This window comes from Culicoides brevitarsis, chromosome 2, assembly GCF_036172545.1.
Source record: "Culicoides brevitarsis isolate CSIRO-B50_1 chromosome 2, AGI_CSIRO_Cbre_v1, whole genome shotgun sequence".
Classification (NCBI taxonomy): domain Eukaryota; kingdom Metazoa; phylum Arthropoda; class Insecta; order Diptera; family Ceratopogonidae; genus Culicoides; species Culicoides brevitarsis.
The window spans coordinates 35,055,241-35,075,389 of NC_087086.1; the positions used below are offsets into that span (position 1 = coordinate 35,055,241).

Here is a 20,149-nt window from a genome sequence, read left to right on the forward strand (position 1 = left end):
TATATATAATGATGTATACGCAGCAATAATAATAAGTATTATGTAGGTTGTGTTTTTAACATTTTTTTTTTGTAATTTCAATTTTTTTTTACAATTTTTATTATTATTGTTTATTTTTTTATTTATGTATATTTTTAACATAACAAAAGAAAAAAAAGAAAAAAATAACGATTACTACATCAACATTATTTTTCAACATTTCAAGCTATCACTACTTCATCAGACTACTATAGTTACTATTTAATTATTTATTTTATTTTTTGTTCTTTTTTTTTATACACATCCTTCAATTTTTTTAGTGCCTTGTCCATTTTTTGTTTATTGAGCCTACTTTTATATTTTTTTTATATATCTTTGATTGGATATTAAAGCCTTAAATTATTTTCGGGTTATTTTTCAATCTTTGTATAGTCTCAATATATTTTTTTTATTAGAATTTTTATTTATTTATTTTGTATTAAAAAAAATTAATTGAACAAAAAAAATGAATAACTTCAGTATTTAAATTGAAAGCGCGCATTAAAAAAAAAAATATTTAAAAAATTATTTTTTTATTAAAAAAAGTTTTGATTCTGTTTCGGCAATATTAATATTTTTAATTAATATTTATTATATTATTTGTATGTTTAATTTGTATAGTAATCATATATCAATAAAAATAATAATAACAATGATAATAGCTTCCAATTAACATATTAATCATATCATTACAAGGTACCAGGTAACGAACATTTTTATCATTTAAAACGCTTTATTCTATATTTTTAATTATTTTTCGTGTTTTTTTTAATGTATCTTATCATTTATATATAATATATATATTTATATCATATATAATATATAATTTTTAACTGTAGAAATTTGTTTTTTTTTATCCTTATAATTATATATATTATTATATTAATTGCATTTTTTGTTTTAATGATGTTCCAATCAATGTTAGTAATTTCGTTTTATTTTTTTTTTTAATATTTAATAATTTATTATTTTACTCAGATATGATGATGTTATTATTATCCATACTCCATATAAAAAAAATAAATTTGGAAAAATTTTACTACTAACCTTTAATTTTGAATAAAAAATATCAAAAAATCAAGCGGAGGGAGAAATATTAAAACGAAATTTTTTTAACAATTACCATTTTTTTTAATTATAAATTTTTATTCAATAAAATAATAATAATAATAATAGTACGTCCAAATATTAGAATAACTTAATTTTGTAAGATAGAGGTCAAAAGGAGAAAAAAAATAATATATTAATAATAATGCAATTCGCTACTTTTTTAATTTTTTGCACTATAAAGCCCTTAAATATTATTTTGTTGTCTACTTTTTTTTGATATATTTTAACAAAAAAACGAAAAAAAAAATTATTTTAAAAATTTCTAAATAATAATGATAAAATGTATAAATAAAAAATATTTTTTTTTGTAAGTATTTTTTTTTAATTTAATTTTTTCTCAAAATTTTAATTTATTTTTTGTTGTTGGAAATCAAGATCATCAGGAGTTTTATCATCGTTCTTGTATAGTAGTATTTTTTATTATATATTTTTTGTGTAATATATATAAAGTATTTTTTTATTTATTTTGTTTTTTTTTGTTTGTGTATATAATTGCATGGTGGATGGAGTAATATCTCGTACGTTTCCTATAGACGTCTAATATAATTTTTTGTATTTTATTTATTTTTTGTGTATAAAATTTTTTCGTTCAAACAAAAAATTAGTTTTAAAAATTTAGAAGTGTTAAAATAGAAGTTACGTTTCACGTTACGTTTTACGTTAGCAACATAAAATTATATTTTATTTTTTAAATTAATTAGAATATCATCTCTTAATACTTTTTATTGTCATCGTGGGACAAACGCTTTCTTATTTTTTTTTTGTCCATCCTGGAGTTCAATAAAAAATAAGTAGATCAAATAAGGTAATTGATAAAAAGAATATGATAGCGTAACAAATAAAGTAACATTTAATTTGTTTTTTTATTTTTTTAATTTATCCAAATATTTTTATTTATTTATTTATTTATTTTTAATTAGAAAAAAAAAATTTTTTTTTGTTACAAATTTTATACACAATTGGAGTCTTTTTTGATTATTTTTTGTTTGTTTAGGAAAATAGATGTTTAAAAGGTTTTTTTTTCCTTGACTTTAATAGTTTTCAACAACTTAGCTACAATTTCGGGATTTTTAAAACTATATAATAATAATAATAAATTTTCTATTTCATCTATTTCAGCCTCTATTTCTTATTCATAATATTTTTTTTTATATTATTTATTTTTATTGGTGAAGTATTTTTTTTTATTATATCATTTTTTCTCGTAATAATTTTTTTTATTACTTTTTTATTATATTATTATTTTTTTATAGATATATTCTCTCTCTTTTTATTTATTTTTTTTTTCAGTTGCTTAATTTAATTAACAGCGTTTTTATAGTCGATACGAGTAAAAACAAATTCATATTTTCATTAGAAATAGAAAATATAGAAGAAAATAGATAATTTTTAATAGGCGACAACGTGCATTCAATTTTTTTCTTTTTTTTTCCTATAAAATTCCTAATTTTTATCCGATCTACACAAAAAAAAACTTCAATGATAAAAAAAATTCTAATGAAAAAATGATAAAATTAAAGAAAAAAATGAAACAGATGAATCAACAATTATTTCCTTAAAGTTAAACATGTGTTGTGTGTGTATGTGTGTTGGTAGGTTGGTGTGTTGCTTTATTACACATCCTGGTACTTTGACAATCGTGAACGTAATTCCTGATTTTCCAACTTAAGTTGTTCGACTTCGCGATGGAGGTTCATGTTCTGCGGGATTTTCATGAAAAAAAAAGAAAAAAAAAGGGTATTTTTGGCGTTAATCAAGGAAATTCTCAGAGCCGCTGGTAAAAATTGTACGAGAGCTTACTACCTCTTTCTCCAAATAGCCGGCCCTCAGGGCAATTTGATTCTCCTTCATGCGTCGGGCGTCACGTGATCGCTTGGCAGCCATGTTATTCTTTCGCCTCCGTGCCCAGTATTTGTCGTCTTTCATCTCGTCGGGCACAAATTGCTTGCGGGACTTTTTGATCATCGGTTGCGGCTTGAGTTCTTCATCGGAAAATGCACGAGTACGGGGATCAAAGTCACGCGAAGACGACATCGAGAACGCTAAAATGTTAAACAACAATTTTCACTATAACAGAGCACATGTCCTTAATTTCATGGGGGAAAGCGGGCTGATTTTAGGTGTGATAAAAAGCGACAAACACAAAAAAATATGTATGAAAAATTACAACAAAAACACAACATAAAATGAGCTCTAATGAAATAAATCAAGGACATTTGAAACTTATGAACTACGGGTGAAAAAATAGAAAAATGGAGACAGTCGGAATACTCACTGGAGTCTGCAGGTGATGCGGGATTCATTGTATCGGGACTCATGCAATCTGACGGGCTGGGGGAGCGCTCGCGCTTTGTTGTCACCTGTCCGAGCCCGAAAGAGAGGCCCGTGCCGATATGACTGCCGAGCGAATCGGATTTGTGTCCGCCGATGGAGCCGCTTGTCGAGTGTCCCAAATGGTTTCCGGGTAGGCTGTCAACGGGGATGCCATTCTCTGACAAAAATTCATCCAAATCGGCATACTGAAAAGAGAAAAATATTTTTTTATTAGTTTTTTTTTCTTTTATTTAATATTTTTTATTTTTAATAATAATATTTTTTGAAAATAAATAGTTAAGATATAAAAAAAGATAATTTGAATAATTTAATTAATTTCAATCAAATTTTTTCAAATTAAATTAAAAAAAAAGTGTGGAAAATTAAAATAATTTCACCTATTTTTTTATATTTTATTTTATTTTATTATTTTGTTGTTTAATTTTATTTTAAAAAAATATTTATTTTTTTTTAATTAAATAATTATTGATTAAATTGTTAATAAAATTTATTTAATTCAAATTTAATAAACATAAACAAAAATTTATAGAAAAATAAAAAAAATATTTAATTGTTAATTTTAAAATTTTATTGAATAAAATATTTTTTTTCATTTTTTAATATTAAATAATAAAAAATTACTGAAGAATTTAAATTTATTTCATTAAATTTATTTTTATTTTTTTTTAATTTCTTAATTAAAATTAATTTTTTTTATATTTTTTTTATTCAATTTTTATTTTTTTCATATTTTTTTTGTTGAAATTAATTTGATTAATTTTTTTTTTTTTTTTTTAAATATTTATTTTTTTTATTTAGTGAGAAACATATATCAATGTCAAGAGTATATAAACAAACGATGGATGAAAGACACAAAAACATCAAATATGAAATGACTGAGGAGGTTCTGAGAATTTTTCCAAGTGTTCATGAAGTATTCAGGTTACTAAAATAAGGTCTTGCAGGCAAAAGTACTACAAAAAGGGCAGAAATTGACTAAATTTTTATTTTAGAAAAAAAAAAAATTAATTTATTAATTTAAAAAATTATTAATTTTTTTTTCTTAATTTCAGAAAAGAGCATCAAAAATTTTCTTATTTAATAAATTATCTAAAAATTATTGAAAAAATATTTGAAAAAATGGTTAAAATTTTGAATTTTAAAATTTTCCAAATTATTTAAATTTAATAAATTAAAAAAAAAATTATATTTTAAAAAAATTAACTAATTTTTAAAATTACTAAATTAATTTTTAAAATTAATTAGTTAATTTTAATTTTTTAATTAATTAATTTTTTTAAATTATTTTTTTTTTAGGTATTTTTTTATTGTTACACCTCTTTCAGTACAAAACCTTGAGAATTTTACAACAAAAGGATGCATCTGTTCCAACTTTTCATCAGTTCAGTTACGACTTTAGTGAAAAATAAAACTCTTAAAAATGGAGAAAATTTTCGAAAAAATTGAAAAAGCTTCAAAACTTTTTGGCTTAAACGTTTTTCAAACCAAAAATTCAATATTTCATCAAGCCCAACGTCATTTTTTGTATTCCATCGGGTGCATGTTCAACATTATCATCGTTATTTGGAACAACAACCAACCAAACGTATCTTTGACGTATTCAATCATCCAAAAAGGATATTTTTTCGGATTTGCCTGCGGAGTAACGATGCCCAACTACTTTTGGAGTCAACGAGAGAAATATCGCTTGATGGTTGATTGGACTCGAAAACTTTACAAAACTCGCGATCATGAATTTATTCAGCACGAAGCTCGGAAAATCTTCGAAAATTGCTTAAAAATCGTCAAAAAAGTGACAAAAATCATGGCAGGGCTTTATGGAGTATCGATAAGTACTTTTTGGATGACTCCGTTTTACAGTCCTTTTGGGTCTCCAGTTCCGATGGAACTTCCATTTATCACAAAAGAGACATTTTTCGGATTTTTCTTGAATTATTTTTCACAAACTTTTATTATCGCATCAATTTTGTCCTTTTTCTGCATTGAAATGACCTTTTTTGTAATATTTTCAGCCCACATTGTGTACGAGATGCAATTAATTGCTCGGATTTGTTCAGAATTTGGCAGAAAAGAAGGATTTTTGTACCTCACGGAAGCTTTAAAAGTTCCCAAAATTCAGGATTTTGTCAAAACTGACTTAAAGAACGAACAAAAAATGCTTGAAATATCTTTTGAATCATCAAAACTCATGAAAACTGTCATCGATGAGCATCAAAACGTCTTAAAAGCTGTGGATATCTTGTCAGAAATTTATTTTTTTACATCGGTGATGTGGGAATTTATCGTTATTCTCGTCACTACGGTACTTTTTATCATGATGCGTGTAAGTGCCGACATGATTTTCCTCCTTGGACCCACTTGTGTGATGGAAACTACGCAATATTTTGTCATTTCCTTCATCGGAGCTAAAATCAAGGAAGGAAATGAAGAAATTGCTGCGGCAACATGGGCATCAAAGTGGTATTGGTTGCCTTTGGATAAGAAAAAGTCCGTTTTGACGATCATGATGATGGCGCAAAAGACGAAAACTTTTCAGATTGCAGATTCGTATGAAGCAAATTTAGAAAGATTCACCGATTTAATGAAAATTGTTTACCAAATTTATATCATGTTGGATTTGCTGATGTAATTTCAGGATTAATGTTAAAATTATTTTTGAAAAATTTAACTTTTTCAAGTAAAAATAAAAAAAATAATATTTTGTTAAAAAATTTATATTTAATTTAAGAAAAAAAAACAAAGCATTAATATATTATTTCATAAATAAACAATTTTATTAAAAATAATTAAGTTGAAAAAAATTTTCATAAAAAAATATAACATAAAAATTTAATAAATGTTGATTAAAAATAAATTGAATAAATTAATAAAACAAAAATTTAAAAAAATATACCTATTAAAAATAAAATGAATAAATTAATAAAAAAAAATATATTAAAAAAATATAGAAAAAAAATAATAAATAAAAAAAAATATTTTAAAAAAATTTAAAAAAAAAATTATTAAAAAAATTAAAAAAAAAATTGTTATAAAATAAAATTAATAAATATAAAAAAATAAAATATAATAATTAAATAAAATTAAACAACAGTTAAATATAATTAGTTAAAACATTTTTTAAAAATTAATAAAAAAAATTTTAACATTGTCATAAATAAACAATAAAAAAATATTTAAAAAAAGTATATAAAATCATTTCAAATAATTTTAAAAAAATAAAAAATTCGAACAAAAATTAATAAAAATAACATACAAAAATTAAATTAATTTTGATTTAAAAATAATTAATAAATATTATTGAATTAAATAAAATTTTAAAAAATTTCAGAAATTAAATTAATTTTTTTAAATTTTTCTACATTTTTTTTTAATTACAAATTTTTATTTATTTTAATTTAATTTTTTAGATAATTTTATAATAAATGTTAATTATTTTTTTTTAATTTAATTAATTAAATTAAATTTTAATAATTTATTTAAAGTTTTATTATATATAGGTATATATTTTTTTTTGTAATTAATTCTACAATGTCATTTTTTTCTAAATGCATAAAAAAGTAGGAGTCAAATGTCAAAATTTTCTCATCAGTTATTGTCAACTGTCAATTTGTCAACAATCGGGATATGAATGACGGGGATGAAAAACTGAGAAATTTTCCAAGTGTCTTTGAAAGAAATCCTTGAATTTTTTTTTCATAAAAGGAAGCTTCTGAGCCATTTTTTTCACAGTTTAGTTTCAACTTTTGTGCAAAAATACTCTAAAAATGGAAGAAATTTTTAATAAAATTGAAAAAGCCTCAAATATTATTGGCTTAAACGTTTTTCAAACCAAAAACTTTCAAAATTTCATAAAACTCGTCGATATTTTTTGTATTATTTCGGATGTTTTCTCAACATTTTCATCGTAATTTGGAACAGTCGCGACCCAAACTTGTCTCTTACGGTTTCCATCATCCAAAAAGGATATTTTTTTGGATTTTTTTGTGGAGTGTCGATGCCTAATTATTTTTGGAGTCAAAGAGAAAAATATCGCTTGATGATTGATTGGACTCGAAAACTTTACAAAACTCGCGATCATGAATTTATTCAACAAGAAGCCCAAAAAATCTTCGAAAATTGCTTGAAAATCGTCAAAAAAGTGACAAAAATCATGGCAACGCTTTATGGAATGTCAATTTGTGGTCAATGGATGACTCCGATTCTCAGTCCTTTTGGTTATCCAGCTCCAATGAAAATTCCGTTCATCGAAAACGGATATTTGCTGAGTTTTATCTTACAAACTTTCGTGATTTCATCAATTTTGGTATTTTTCTGCATTGAAATGTCATTTTTTGTGATATTTTCTGCTCATATTGTGTACGAGATGCAATTAATTGCTCGGATTTGTTCGGAATTTGGTAGAAAAGAAGGATTTTTGTACCTCACAGAAGCTTTAAAATTCCCAAAACTCCCAAATTTCATCAAAACTGACTTTAAAAATGAACTAAAATTACTTAAGACCTCCTTTGATTCCTCAAATTTGTTAAAATCTGTCATTGACGAGCACCGGAACGTCTTAAAAGCTGTGGATATCTTGTCAGAAATTTATTTTTTTACTTCGGTTATGTGGGAATTCCTCATTATTCTTGTATTTTCTGTTCTTTTCATGATGATGCAAGTGAGTACCGACATGATTTTCCTCCTTGGACCAACTTGTGTGATGGAAACTACGCAATATTTTGTTATTTCGTTCATCGGAGCCAAAATGAAGGAAGCTAATGAGGGAATTTCAGGTGCTACATGGGCATCAAAGTGGTATTGGCTGCCTTTGAAGGCGAAGAAATCTGTTTTGATGATCATAATGATGGCGCAAAAGACCAAAACTTTTAGAATTGCAAATTCGTATGAAGCTAGTTTAGAGAGATTCACTGAACTTATGAAAATTGTTTATCAAATTTATATCTTGTTGAATTTTTTGTTGAATTAATTTTTAATTAAATTAATTAATTAATTTTTTAATTCAAATTTAATTAATTTAAAAATAATTATTATTAATGATTAATTTTTAAAAAAATAAATTAAAATAATTTTTCATTGAAAAAAAAACTATTAAAACTATAAAAAATATAAAAAAATATAAAATTATTAAAATTAAAAAAAAAATATTTTTTTTTTAAATAAATAAAAAAATAAATCAATTATTTTTTCAAATCAATAATATATGATAAAAAATATAAAATTTTAAATGATTATTTTATGAATAAAAAATAAAATAATATTTTAAAAGGTTACAAATCATTAAAAAGTAGATATAAAAAAAATTTTAAATTTAAAAAATTAATTACAAATAATTTTAAAATTTCACAAATTAATTAAAACGTTTTTTAAAAAATATTTTAAATAAAAAAAATAATTTTATAAATTTTCTTGTAATCAAATACGAAAAATTATTTTAAACTCTCTATAGTTTAAGAAAAATTTAATTTTTAATTTTTTAACAAATTAATAATTTATTTAAAAATTAATTAAAAATTATTTTAAAATTAAAATTTTAATTATTATTATTTTTTTTATAATTCTGTTAAAGTAATTTATTTATTTCAATAATTTTTAAATTTTAATTAATTATTTTATTATTTTTTAAATTAAATAAATAAATTAAATGAAAAAAAAAATACTCACTTGATGTACTTTGAGATCAGTATCATACGGTAATGTCTTGTCCCACAAATTTGGCCCGAGAAACGCCGTTTGTGCCTCTACGTTCCACGGGTCGCCGTCCTCCTTGTGTTTATCCTCGCCACAAATGTCTTTATTATTGCTTGTTTTACCTGAAAATAAGAAAACTGCTATTAGTCAACTATTTGCCGTGCAACGCTCATGTCATGGAAAGCGCATGAAGTTTTTTTTTTGATGTGTGAGAATGAAATAATTTAAATTCCTGCAAAAAAAGAGAGACTATTTCATAATAAACAGTAACATTAGTAACATAGATTTTTTTTTACCAAATGTGTCTCAGTTATTAACATGCCAACACAAGCGAAAATCATGTGAACAGAAATCGAAAGTGAAATTTCTCCGGACAAGTTTTACACGTTCGACATAGACGAGGTACAGCGAAAAAACAACAACTCACTCTATTTATTTATCTACTGTCGACTATAACGCTATGGATTGTTATTCCATTCAACAATTATTTTTTTTTGCATTTTGCACACCGACAACGAAGTACGCGATTTATTTCCTGCTTTTTTTTTTTGAAAAAAAAAACTATTACAACAGCTTTAGATTACACGGTGTAATGATTTTATAATATAATACGACGTTAGTTTTATCGTAGAGGTATTGGGTCCGCAATTTACAGAGGTGTGACGTCAAAAAATGACATTATTGGGCCTTAGTTTGCAAATTTTTATTTTTTTATTAAAACTTTTTTTTTAAATTTTAAAATTCCTTTAAAAAAATTTTTTTTTACTATCAAAGTCATTAAAATAGAAAAAAATAAAATTTTAAAAATAATTAAATAAAAATTAAATAATTTTATTTTCGTATTTATTTTTTTTTTTTTTTTGAATATTTAATTAAAAAATATTTTATTTAATTCAAATATTCAGATTTTTTTTTTGCAATTTTTACAAAAATATTTATTTTATTTTTTTTTTTTTAATTTTTAAAAGTAAAAATTTTAGACATCTTTATAGCTTTAATTTTTTTTTAATTAATAATTTTTTATTACGTAATTGAATTTAAATATTTTTTTTTTTTTAATAAATATTTGTATAAATTTTAAATTTTAATGATTTTTTATCGTTTTTTAATTAATAAATATTTTTTTTATGAATTTCGTATTTTTTTTCGTATTTCAAATATTTTTTTTTTGTATTTTTTTTCAATTTTTAGACAAATTTTTAGAATTTTTAAGCTGAAAAAGCAATTTTCTTCAATATTTTTGCAATTTTTCATTTTTTTTTTTTATTTCGAAAAACCTTAATCGCCGCATCGGAACTTCAACTCCGTCACTTGCAACTGCAAATCACGCTTCATTCAATATATTATTTTTCTGCACAGCATGCAAACGGCATACGAGCAACTAGATATACTACGTGAACAAAACAACAACTAACACAACTGACATACAAATTATTTATGGAGAAGTGCAGGAAGACTTTTTTCACTGTATTTACTATCTATCATTAACCGTAAAAAGCCAATAATAATTACGGAGAGTACGAAAAAAGAGTAGACACGACATTAAATATGTGTGTCTGTGGAAAAAAAATATTTTTTTTTTGTTGAAGAAAAACTCGTAATATCGGTTGATGGGAAATTTCTGGTATTACTAACACAGATTGATAGCGACGACGATGCGATGAGGTAAGAAATTTTTCCATTAATTAATTATTTATTAATTTTTCAAAAAAAATTTTTAAAACTCATAAATTTCTATTTTTAACTTAAAAAAAATATTCATGCTTTCCATTTTTGTTTTTGTTTCTGATGGAAATAAACATAAAAAAATACTTTTTTATTTTTGGCAACTTTTGTACGTTTTTACGTTTGCGAAAAAAAAACTACGCCAGACTTTGTGTACGGGTGTGTGACAAAAAACAGCGTGTTGTGATGAATCAACAGATCGTTTTTTTTTGTTTTCATTTTTATTTTAGTTTTATTTATTTTAGAAAGTCATTTAATTATAAAGGTGTGTGGAAATCAAAATTGTTTAAAAATGTGCGTCATTTGTCGGAAGATTTATTGCTCTGAGAGTCTCGGATGAAGTTTTAATGGGTTCGAAATATATTTATGAGAAGGCTTCCATTGTTAAAAATAATTTGCTTGAGAAAGTTGATTTTGGTAATTAAAATGAAAATTGTTAATGTTTCAAAATTTTAATCAATTAATTAAAATTATTAATTTAATTTAAAAGAAATTAATTAAATAAAAATTTAATAAAAAAAATTTTTAACAAAATATTTAAAATAATTTAACGAAAAATTTAAATAAAAATTTATTTGAAATTTTTGAATAAAAAAAAATAATTTACCTCACTTAAAAAAATTGCTTAAAGTAGTTTTCTTAAAAAAATTTCTGATTGTTTTTAAAAATTTTTAATTTTTAAAATTTACTTCTTTTGACAGTTGACAGATGTCAAATATTTAGAAAGAATATTTGCTTATTTCTAATTTTTTTACAATGTTAAGGCTCTAAATTTTTTTTAATTTTATTTATTTTGAAAATGACACAAAATTGGTTGACATTCGGTTAAGAATTGATAATTTTAAAAAATTTTGACATCTGTCATTTTTAACCTCGTTTTTGACATATAAAAAATTTCTACTTTTTTCTTAATATCTTTTTGTTTTTGTCCAATATTTAAGTCTAAAATGATAAAAAAATTGGTTAAAATAAAAGTTAATGTCTCACTTCAAAAAATAAGAAAAATGTCAAAATATGACAGATGTCAAAATTTTCTAATAATTTTCAATTCTTAACCGATTTTTAACTTATTTTGTGTTATTTTGAAGCAAAATTATACTAAAAGTTTCTTAAATTGTCAAAAATTTAGAAATAAACAAATATTTTTTTAAAAATCTTGACATCTGTCAACTGTCAAAATTAGAAAGTTTAAAAATTTCAAAATTTTTAATATTTTTGACAAATACTGAATCTTTTAGAACTAAAATTGATTCAAAAAGTTTTAAGAACTCTTAAAAGATATTTTTTTTAAATAAAATTTTTAATATTTGACGTTTGTCAAAATTTGACATTTAAATTTTTTTTGACAGTTTAAATTTCAAATAATTTTTAATTTTTATTAAACGTAATTTTTAAACTAAAAATTAAAAAAAAAACTAATTTAAAAATTTTCATTAAAAAATTGTCAATAAATTTCTAAAAAAATAATTTGAATAAAAAATTTTAATTTACAAAAAAAAAAATCTTGACACCTTGCAAACTATTCTAAACACAAAAACTCTCATTGTCTACAAAAATCACGCATGCAAAATATTCTAAGCTTTTTTTTAAATGAAACTGCACAGAACCACAAACAATTCATCACTTACGTACATGAAATTAATTTATTTTTAAACCTACGAACGGACACGCACACTTTTGCGAATAAAATTATTCAATTCTACGTCTCGCGTCAAACGCTGAACAACAAGAAACAACAAACAATCAACAAATAGCAGGTATTACCACAATCTTCTGGGTCAAGGTAAAAACTGCATATATTGTCTTTTTTTTTGCCACAAACACATGGGCATGTATGTTATGACAAGAAATATATAAACAACTCACTGACATTTACCGGCACTCGAATAATAATTAAGTTTTTTTTTATTAACGAGAATTTTGCCGATGATGCTTCGTTAGATAGACGAGAAAAAAAAACGAGATAAGAATTCTTTGTATGTGTGATTTTTTTTTTCGTAAAACCGAGAGAAGACGTGCAATTCTTATCTCTCTCTCCGACTCTGAAATTATTATGCAATCGTTAGAAGTTGGCTTTTTGTTCCGGAATCAGAGAAGAAAAAAAAATCGCCGCGTGTGAAAAGTGCTTTCAATGATGATTTATGACGTCTTTCGGGCATCAATTAAGCAACCGAGTCTAGAAATCGTGAAAATTGCCTTGTAATCAAAGATAATTGAGTGCAATCATAATTCATTCACTTCTAACTGTGAATTTTTTCGATTTCAACCGATTGCAGAAGAAATTTGTTCGCAGTTCGTTTTTTTTGATGTTTTTTTTTTCGCATACAAAGTAACCAAAAATTTAATGTCCCATCATCGCTCGAGTGCCAAAACATGTGGTCTGGCAAAAATGCAAAAAAAAATCTACTTTGTTGCAACGAGACTTAATTAATCTGTCATGCTGTCATGTTACGGCAGCTTCTTCTTCCTCTTGTTCGACCAAAAGTGACCCTCAAAGATTTTTTTTCGCCGAAAAATTAAGTCGCAAAAAAAAGTTTAACAAAAAATCACGTAAACTTTCACTGGATTTGCCATGTTCAGACGATCACGTAACACTCCAACGCTTAATCGATTTTTTTTAGTTTTAAATCGCGAAGATGATTATTTTTTGTAACGTGACGTCATGATTTTTTAGTACTTGAGAGAAAGGATATTTTTTTTGCTTCCTTTCTCCTTTCGATTTTTATTTTTTTTTTTGACATTTAAATTGATTCCATGTCACAAAGGAATTTTTTGTTGGTCAGTCAATTAAAGAAAAAAAAAGACAAAACAAAACAATTAAAAAATAATAAAAAAAAGAAAGAAAATAAAGCAACAGAAAACACAACAGTACCTGAAGACGCTTTTCCCAGTTTGACGGAACAAAGTGTGTAATCATCAAACCACCAGTCTGCGTGAGATGACAAAAACACAAACGAATTAATAAAAGTTTTTAACTTTTTTTTGTTAAAATAAAAGAAAATTAAAATAAATTAAATTAAAAATGTTTCGGAAATTTAACGGGAAGTTCAGAAAAAAAAATTTTTTTTTGACAGTTGAAAATTTGACAGATTTAATTTTTTATGAAATTTTAATTAATTAAAAATTTATTTTATTTCATTAATTAATTATTTTTTGGCTAAAAAAATTTAAAAAAAATTAAAAAAAAAATTTTTTTTTTTATTTTTTTTTTTTGCCAAAAATTAATTAATTAATTAATAAAATAAATTTTTAATTAATTAAAATTGACAGCTGTCAAATTTTGACACATGACATTTTATACAAATTTTTATTAATTTTTTGAAAAATTTATTGTAAAATAATTCGAAAATTAATCAAAAATTAATTTTTTAAAAAATAATAAAATGTGTCAAAAAATGACAGCTGTCAAAATTATTTAAAAAATATTAAAAAATAGCTCGAAATTTAAAATTTTATAAAAAAATGTGACATTTGTCAAATTTTAGATGAAATTTATATTTAATCCATTTTTTTATTTTTTAATTTAAAAAAAAATAATTTTGACATCTGTCACTTTTTCAACTGTCAAAAAAAAATTTTTTTGAAAACTGCCCGTTAAAAAAAAATAAAAATTAATAAAATAAAAAATGAAAGAAGAATGTCTCGGTGATTGATGATGAGAAGAGGTATTGATATTGTTGTGTTTTGAATGTTGTTGAAGAAAAATAAAAATTTTAAATATTAAAAAAAAAAAACAAAACGAAAACGACCTTCACTCAATTTAATAAAAAAAAAAAACAAAAATTCTCCAGTCGCCAAAAAATTTCTTCGCATTTCGTCATAAATAATTTCAAATGAAAGTGAAATCATCACGTACGATTCACCCGCTGCATGTTTAAACGCGCGACGACGACGTCCATTCTCTTTGCAACAAATTATTAATAAATAATAATTACGTAACCCATTTCCCTAATGACAAGCGAGTACATGAAAAAAGTTGTTGCTTTCATGCATTTCAAAGTGAAGAAAACATATTGAACTAGTTTTTATTTATTTATTTATTTACATATATGTACAACTTTTTTTTTTACTTTTTTTTGCATGATGCGATCATCATCATTATTTTTATTTATTTGCAGTGAAATTGTGTGTGGATGTGTGTTATGAAGTTATGCGCGCGCGAAAAACTAGTTTTTTAATAGTTTTATGGAGTTTTAGCGCGACAAAACTGACGTACGTGTGAATTTCGTGAGTTGTTTGTTTAGGTGATGAGTCGAAAATGAAGAGCTTGAATTACGACACGTGTGATGTGACATTATGATAAAAAAAAGTTTAAGCATTGTATTTCTTGATAAAAGTTATTTTTAGAATTATTTTGACAGTTTCAAGAGTTTTAAATTTTTGTTAGAATAGAATTTTTAATTTTTTTGATTTTTTTATTATTAAAAATTTTTTAAATTGAAATTTTATTTAAAAAAATTAAAATGTCAAAATTTTGACAGTTAAAAATTTGACGTTTAAAATTTTTGACAATTAAATTTCATTTTTTTTAATTCTTTAAACTTGAAAATGTCTTTTAAATTAAAAATGAAATTTTATTTAAAAAAATTAAAATGTCAAAATTTTGACAGTTCTAAATATGACGTTTAAAATTTTTGACAAATAAATTCCAAATTTTGAATATTATTGAGACTCAAAAAATTTTTATAACTAAATAAAATACAAAAATTGGGTTAAAAAAGTAAAATTTAAGCAAAATTTATTAACTGTCAAAATGACAGATGTCAAAATTTTCATATAAAATTAAATTTTAAGCAAATTTTTTGTGATTTTTTTAAGTTTTTGATGTAAAAAATATTTTGAGCCTTAAATGTTCAAAAATTTAAAATTCATCGAAAAAAAAAGTAAAAATAGAACGTAAATGTCAAAATTTTGACAGATGTCATAAAATGACATTTAACATTTTTCTAACGTTTTGAAATAAAAAAAATCTTATAAAATCATAAGATAAGAAAAATATCAATAAAGTGCTTAAAAATCTTAAATTTTTGAAAAAATGTTTGACATCTGTCAACTGTCAAATTTTTATATAAGCTGGTTTTGTCAAAATTTTTACTAATTTTAATTTTTTATTTTAAGTGTTTTAATTTTTAGTTTTTTTTAAGAATTTTTTCTTCAAGAAATCAATTATTATTTTAAAAGAAAAAATAAATAAAAAAACGATTTTGACGTTAAAATATTTTCTTAAAAGCATTAACGAACTTAAAAAATCCACAAAAATTTCATCTTGAACCTCTAAATCTCAAATATTCAAATTAAAAATCTCTTTCACGCTATCAAAAAACAAAAAAGATACAAAATTATCTCTCTTAACACCTCACAAAGACAATTGCTTAATAATTTTTATTTTTTCATTTCACATTAAAACCCAAATAAAATCTCTCCGTGAAATTCGTAAAAACAAAGAAAACTCCGAAAAAAAAATTATTAGTTCCGTCTCTTACAAATTCGCAAATATTTAACAAATAAAGAAGACGATAATGATCAAACATAAACCATGACCATCACCTCGCCTCTCCCCTTTTTTTGTACATTTGTTTTAATTTTAAATTAAATCAAAACATTACAAAATACACAGACAAGACAATTATTTTTGTTCGCCGCGTTCGGTTCCCGTCTGCATTCACAACTTTTTTTTTGTCGTTGTCTCTCTCTCCATTTCTCCGTGTGTCTCTCGCTCAATAAAATATAAACAATCCAAAATTTTTTGGCAAAGTGAAAGTTCTTTTTTTTTTGTATTTCGTGCCTGCCTCGTTTTCTCGCACACAATTGACTGCGATATTTAAATGTGATTTAGCGGCACAAACGGCATGAACAAAGGTGAATTGTTATTTTTTTTCGGGTTCTTCCCATTTTTTGTCTTTTAAACTTCTGAATCTCGAGACAAGGAAAGACAAAAAAAAAATCGAAAGTCCATCATTAATTTTTTTTTTCTTTGCGACGTGATTTGTTTGAAAATAAGAAAAAAAAAACAATAACGTGCAACAAATGCAAAAAGAAAAAAAAATTACATAACAGAAAAAAATTGCATTCATTGATTCGGAACTAAATAATAGCTGCATTGTAGGCTAGTAGTTCCATTGCATGCCGAAAATTTTCCATTTCCTGGACATCCATCCATTTCTCGCTTTAATTTGAACAAAATTAGAAGATTGTGTAATCGAGAAAGTTTTTTTTTATTTTTAAATCGGTTCTTGACCTATCCGAATGCGGATTTTAATCTCCCAACCAAAAATGAATTATTAATCGAAAATTCATAAGAAATTAATTCATTTCAACAAAAAAAAAATTAACCAGCAGCAGACTCAACTTTCGCATTTAATTTTTTTTTTCGTGCACAACGATGATTAAATTAGAGAAAGATGCGGACGACTACCTGGGTAAAAGTCAGTCTGGACAAATTTCGTCAGAGTTACCTTCAAACTTCGAACAAAGAAACAGACAAAATTTCGGCGGTGAAAGTTTTTCATGTTTTTTCATGCGTTCAAACACACAAAAAAAAATCGTGAATAATTTTTTTTTCGGTTGTAGCGTGTAGTTCACTACAGACTGCGTCGAAAAAATTCATGAATAGCTTAATTAATGACTTTGAAAAAAAATCATAAAAAAAGTTTGAAAAATGTTTATTGTTCCAATCACGATGAAAGAGAGTTTTTTTCGGACATTTCTTTCTAATGTTTATGAATTTTGATGCATATCTGGAGATTTTTTAAAAATTATTTTAATGCAAAAACAATTGGACATGACTTTTTGTGCAGTTTTAAGTGTTCTTTGTGGGAATTTGTTTGGATCACGTAATAATGTTCAGTCTGCTGACAGTGTGGAATTATTTTAAAATTTTTTAGATCAATTTTTTTGATGGGTTTGTGAGACGTTGAGAGAAAGGTTTGAACGTGAAGACGTGCATTTTTGAACGTTTTTAGCATGATTTGGAGTTTTTTACATGGTTTTGAGGTATAAAAAATTTGCTTTGAAAGAAATTTTCTTGGATTTATGAGACGTGATTTTTAGTAAAAAATTTTGATGAGGGCTCGGCAAATGTCTGTCTTGAATTTTTAAGAGGTGATTTTTTTTCAAAAAATAAAATAATTTTAGTTTGTAGATCGTTTTTGAGTATTTTTCAGTTTTTTCATGATTTTTTTTTTTTTATTTTATTTTTTATTTTATTTTTTTATTTTTATTTTTTTTTTTTTTTATTTTAATTTTTTTTATTTTATTTTTTTATTTTATTTTATTTATTTATTTTCTTTTTGATAAAATAAAATATTAAAGTTAATTTTTTTAAAATAAATTTAAAGCTTTGTTAAGTACAAACTTATGGAAAATTAAAAGTAAAATTTCTTAAAATAGGACAAAAAAATTAAAAAAAAAAAATAAGAAAATTTTTAAAAAACTAAGAAAATCTTTAATAAATTTTAAGAAATTTTATTTTACAAATAAAAATTTGGCAAAATTTATAGTTTTTTTTTCTAAAATTAAATACTCTCAAAATGTTGAATTATGAAAAAATTATGAATTGGAAGAAATTTTCTGAAATTAAAGCGCCCTCTGTTGGCTGTTATTGAAAAATCCTTAAAATATTAGAATTTTCTTCTAAAAAAAAATCTTAAAAGGCAATAAAAATTTAAAAAATTTAATATTTTACAATTTTTAAGGTAAAAAAAACAAAATTTACTAAAAATTTTAAAATTATTAATTTTTCGGAAAATTTTTTATTAATTTAATTTTTTTTTTGAGTCAAAATATTTTTTTTTAACTTCAAAATAAAGAAATTCTTGTTTAGGTCTAACTAAAATTTTAGAAAAAAAAAATAATTTTTTCCTTCTGAATATTCAAAACAAGACAAAAAGTCATTTAAAACAAACATTTTCCCAAACAACTCCATAACTTAACTTCAGACAAAAGTAAAAAAAAACTCAACAAAGAAGAATGGAAATTTTTATTTTATATTTCTCTTCACTTTTTCAAATCTCTTCCGCTTTTTCACGTGCATGCCAATCCCATACGTCTCTACCTTCGTACAACAAATTTTCTCAACGTAAAGAAAAAAACGATTGCATGATACTCAGACCTGTTCATGCTTGTCTTTTTACTTTTTTTTCTTTCTTCTCTAATATTCCACGTTTGCTTGCATCGACAGCGAAATACTGGAAATAATTCATGCTTTCAATTTCATTTAACATAGTTATACTTTATTATTATTATTTTCTTCGTCGTCGTCCGTCGCAATTTTTTTTTTCACCATACATGTACTTTTTGCATGTATGTTAAGTATTTGTGGCATGCGATAACTTATGGATTATTATGTTACTCGGCTATTATTGAGTAATATGTGTGTTTTCATGGCACATTTCCGTTTAACTCTTTTTCATGAAATTTTTTTATTTTGCCATTTCGAAGGATACGAAAGACTTCAATGCATGGGAAAGAAAAAAAGACAGAAAGACAATTTCCGGATGTTTGAATCTTTATCGGGGCAACAATCAGTCATTTCTCAAACTTTCACGCACATTTTACGCATATACGTTACGCATCGTGCACACTAAAACAATACCTGGCCCATAGTAGATGGAGAAAAAAGTGCGTTTCTATTTTTATATTTTTTTTTCGGCTATGCGTAAATTGATATTTCAAGTTTTACAGCCAAATTCAGTGAAAGTGATGAATTTTTTCGGTTAAACAGTACGAAGAGGTGTGGATACAGGTTTTTACAGCATTTTTTTTTGGATTTTATGCATGAGTTGATTTATTTCTGAGTTAATTAGTCACGTGGTTTCAATGGTATTTTTAATTAAAAAAAAGTCACGTGGTTTGAATTATTTTGAGGTTAAGAAGATCTTGAAGTTAAATTTGTTTGAAAATTTAAAAAATTATGAGGTAAAAGAAATTTTGTTTAAAAAAGATCTTTGAGTTAAAAAGATCTCAAAATTTGACCACGTGGTTAAAGACATTTTTTATTTAATTTAACCACGTGGGTCGAAATATCTTTTAGATCAGATGATCACAGATCCTTAAAGATCTTATAAAGGTTTTTTGATTAAAATTTGTAACGTGGTTGAAAATATTTCAAAATTATACAAACCACGTGGTTTAAAAAACTTAAAAATTCAGTAGCTCAAGATTTTTTTTGTAAAGTTGACCACGTGGTTTAATGTATTATAAAAATTAGTTTATCTTCTGTTGAAAAAGATTTTTGTGTTAAATTAATCACGTGAGTTAAAAGAATTTTATAAGA

The 20,149-nt window shown here is 23.7% G+C and overlaps 1 protein-coding gene across 8 annotated transcripts in view; it reads right to left on the bottom strand.

The window, feature by feature from the left end:
• Positions 1-2,201: 2,201 nt before the first annotated feature.
• LOC134832650 (hepatic leukemia factor-like) overlaps positions 2,202-20,149 on the bottom strand; it is a 51,241-nt gene continuing 33,293 nt past the window's right edge. For 3 of the 8 annotated variants that reach the window (XM_063846750.1, XM_063846752.1, XM_063846753.1), the window contains 4 exons: positions 9,124-9,272; positions 3,404-3,647; positions 2,929-3,170; positions 2,202-2,828 (listed from right to left, as the gene is read on the bottom strand). In XM_063846750.1, coding sequence (XP_063702820.1) covers positions 2,742-2,828; positions 2,929-3,170; positions 3,404-3,647; positions 9,124-9,272 — 722 coding nt within the window. In that variant the 3' untranslated portion in view covers positions 2,202-2,741. Of the gene's footprint in view, positions 2,829-2,928; positions 3,171-3,403; positions 3,648-9,123; positions 9,288-13,747; positions 13,805-20,149 lie in introns of all 8 variants that reach the window. The other 5 variants (XM_063846751.1, XM_063846755.1, XM_063846756.1 and 2 more) reach the window with 4 other exon arrangements.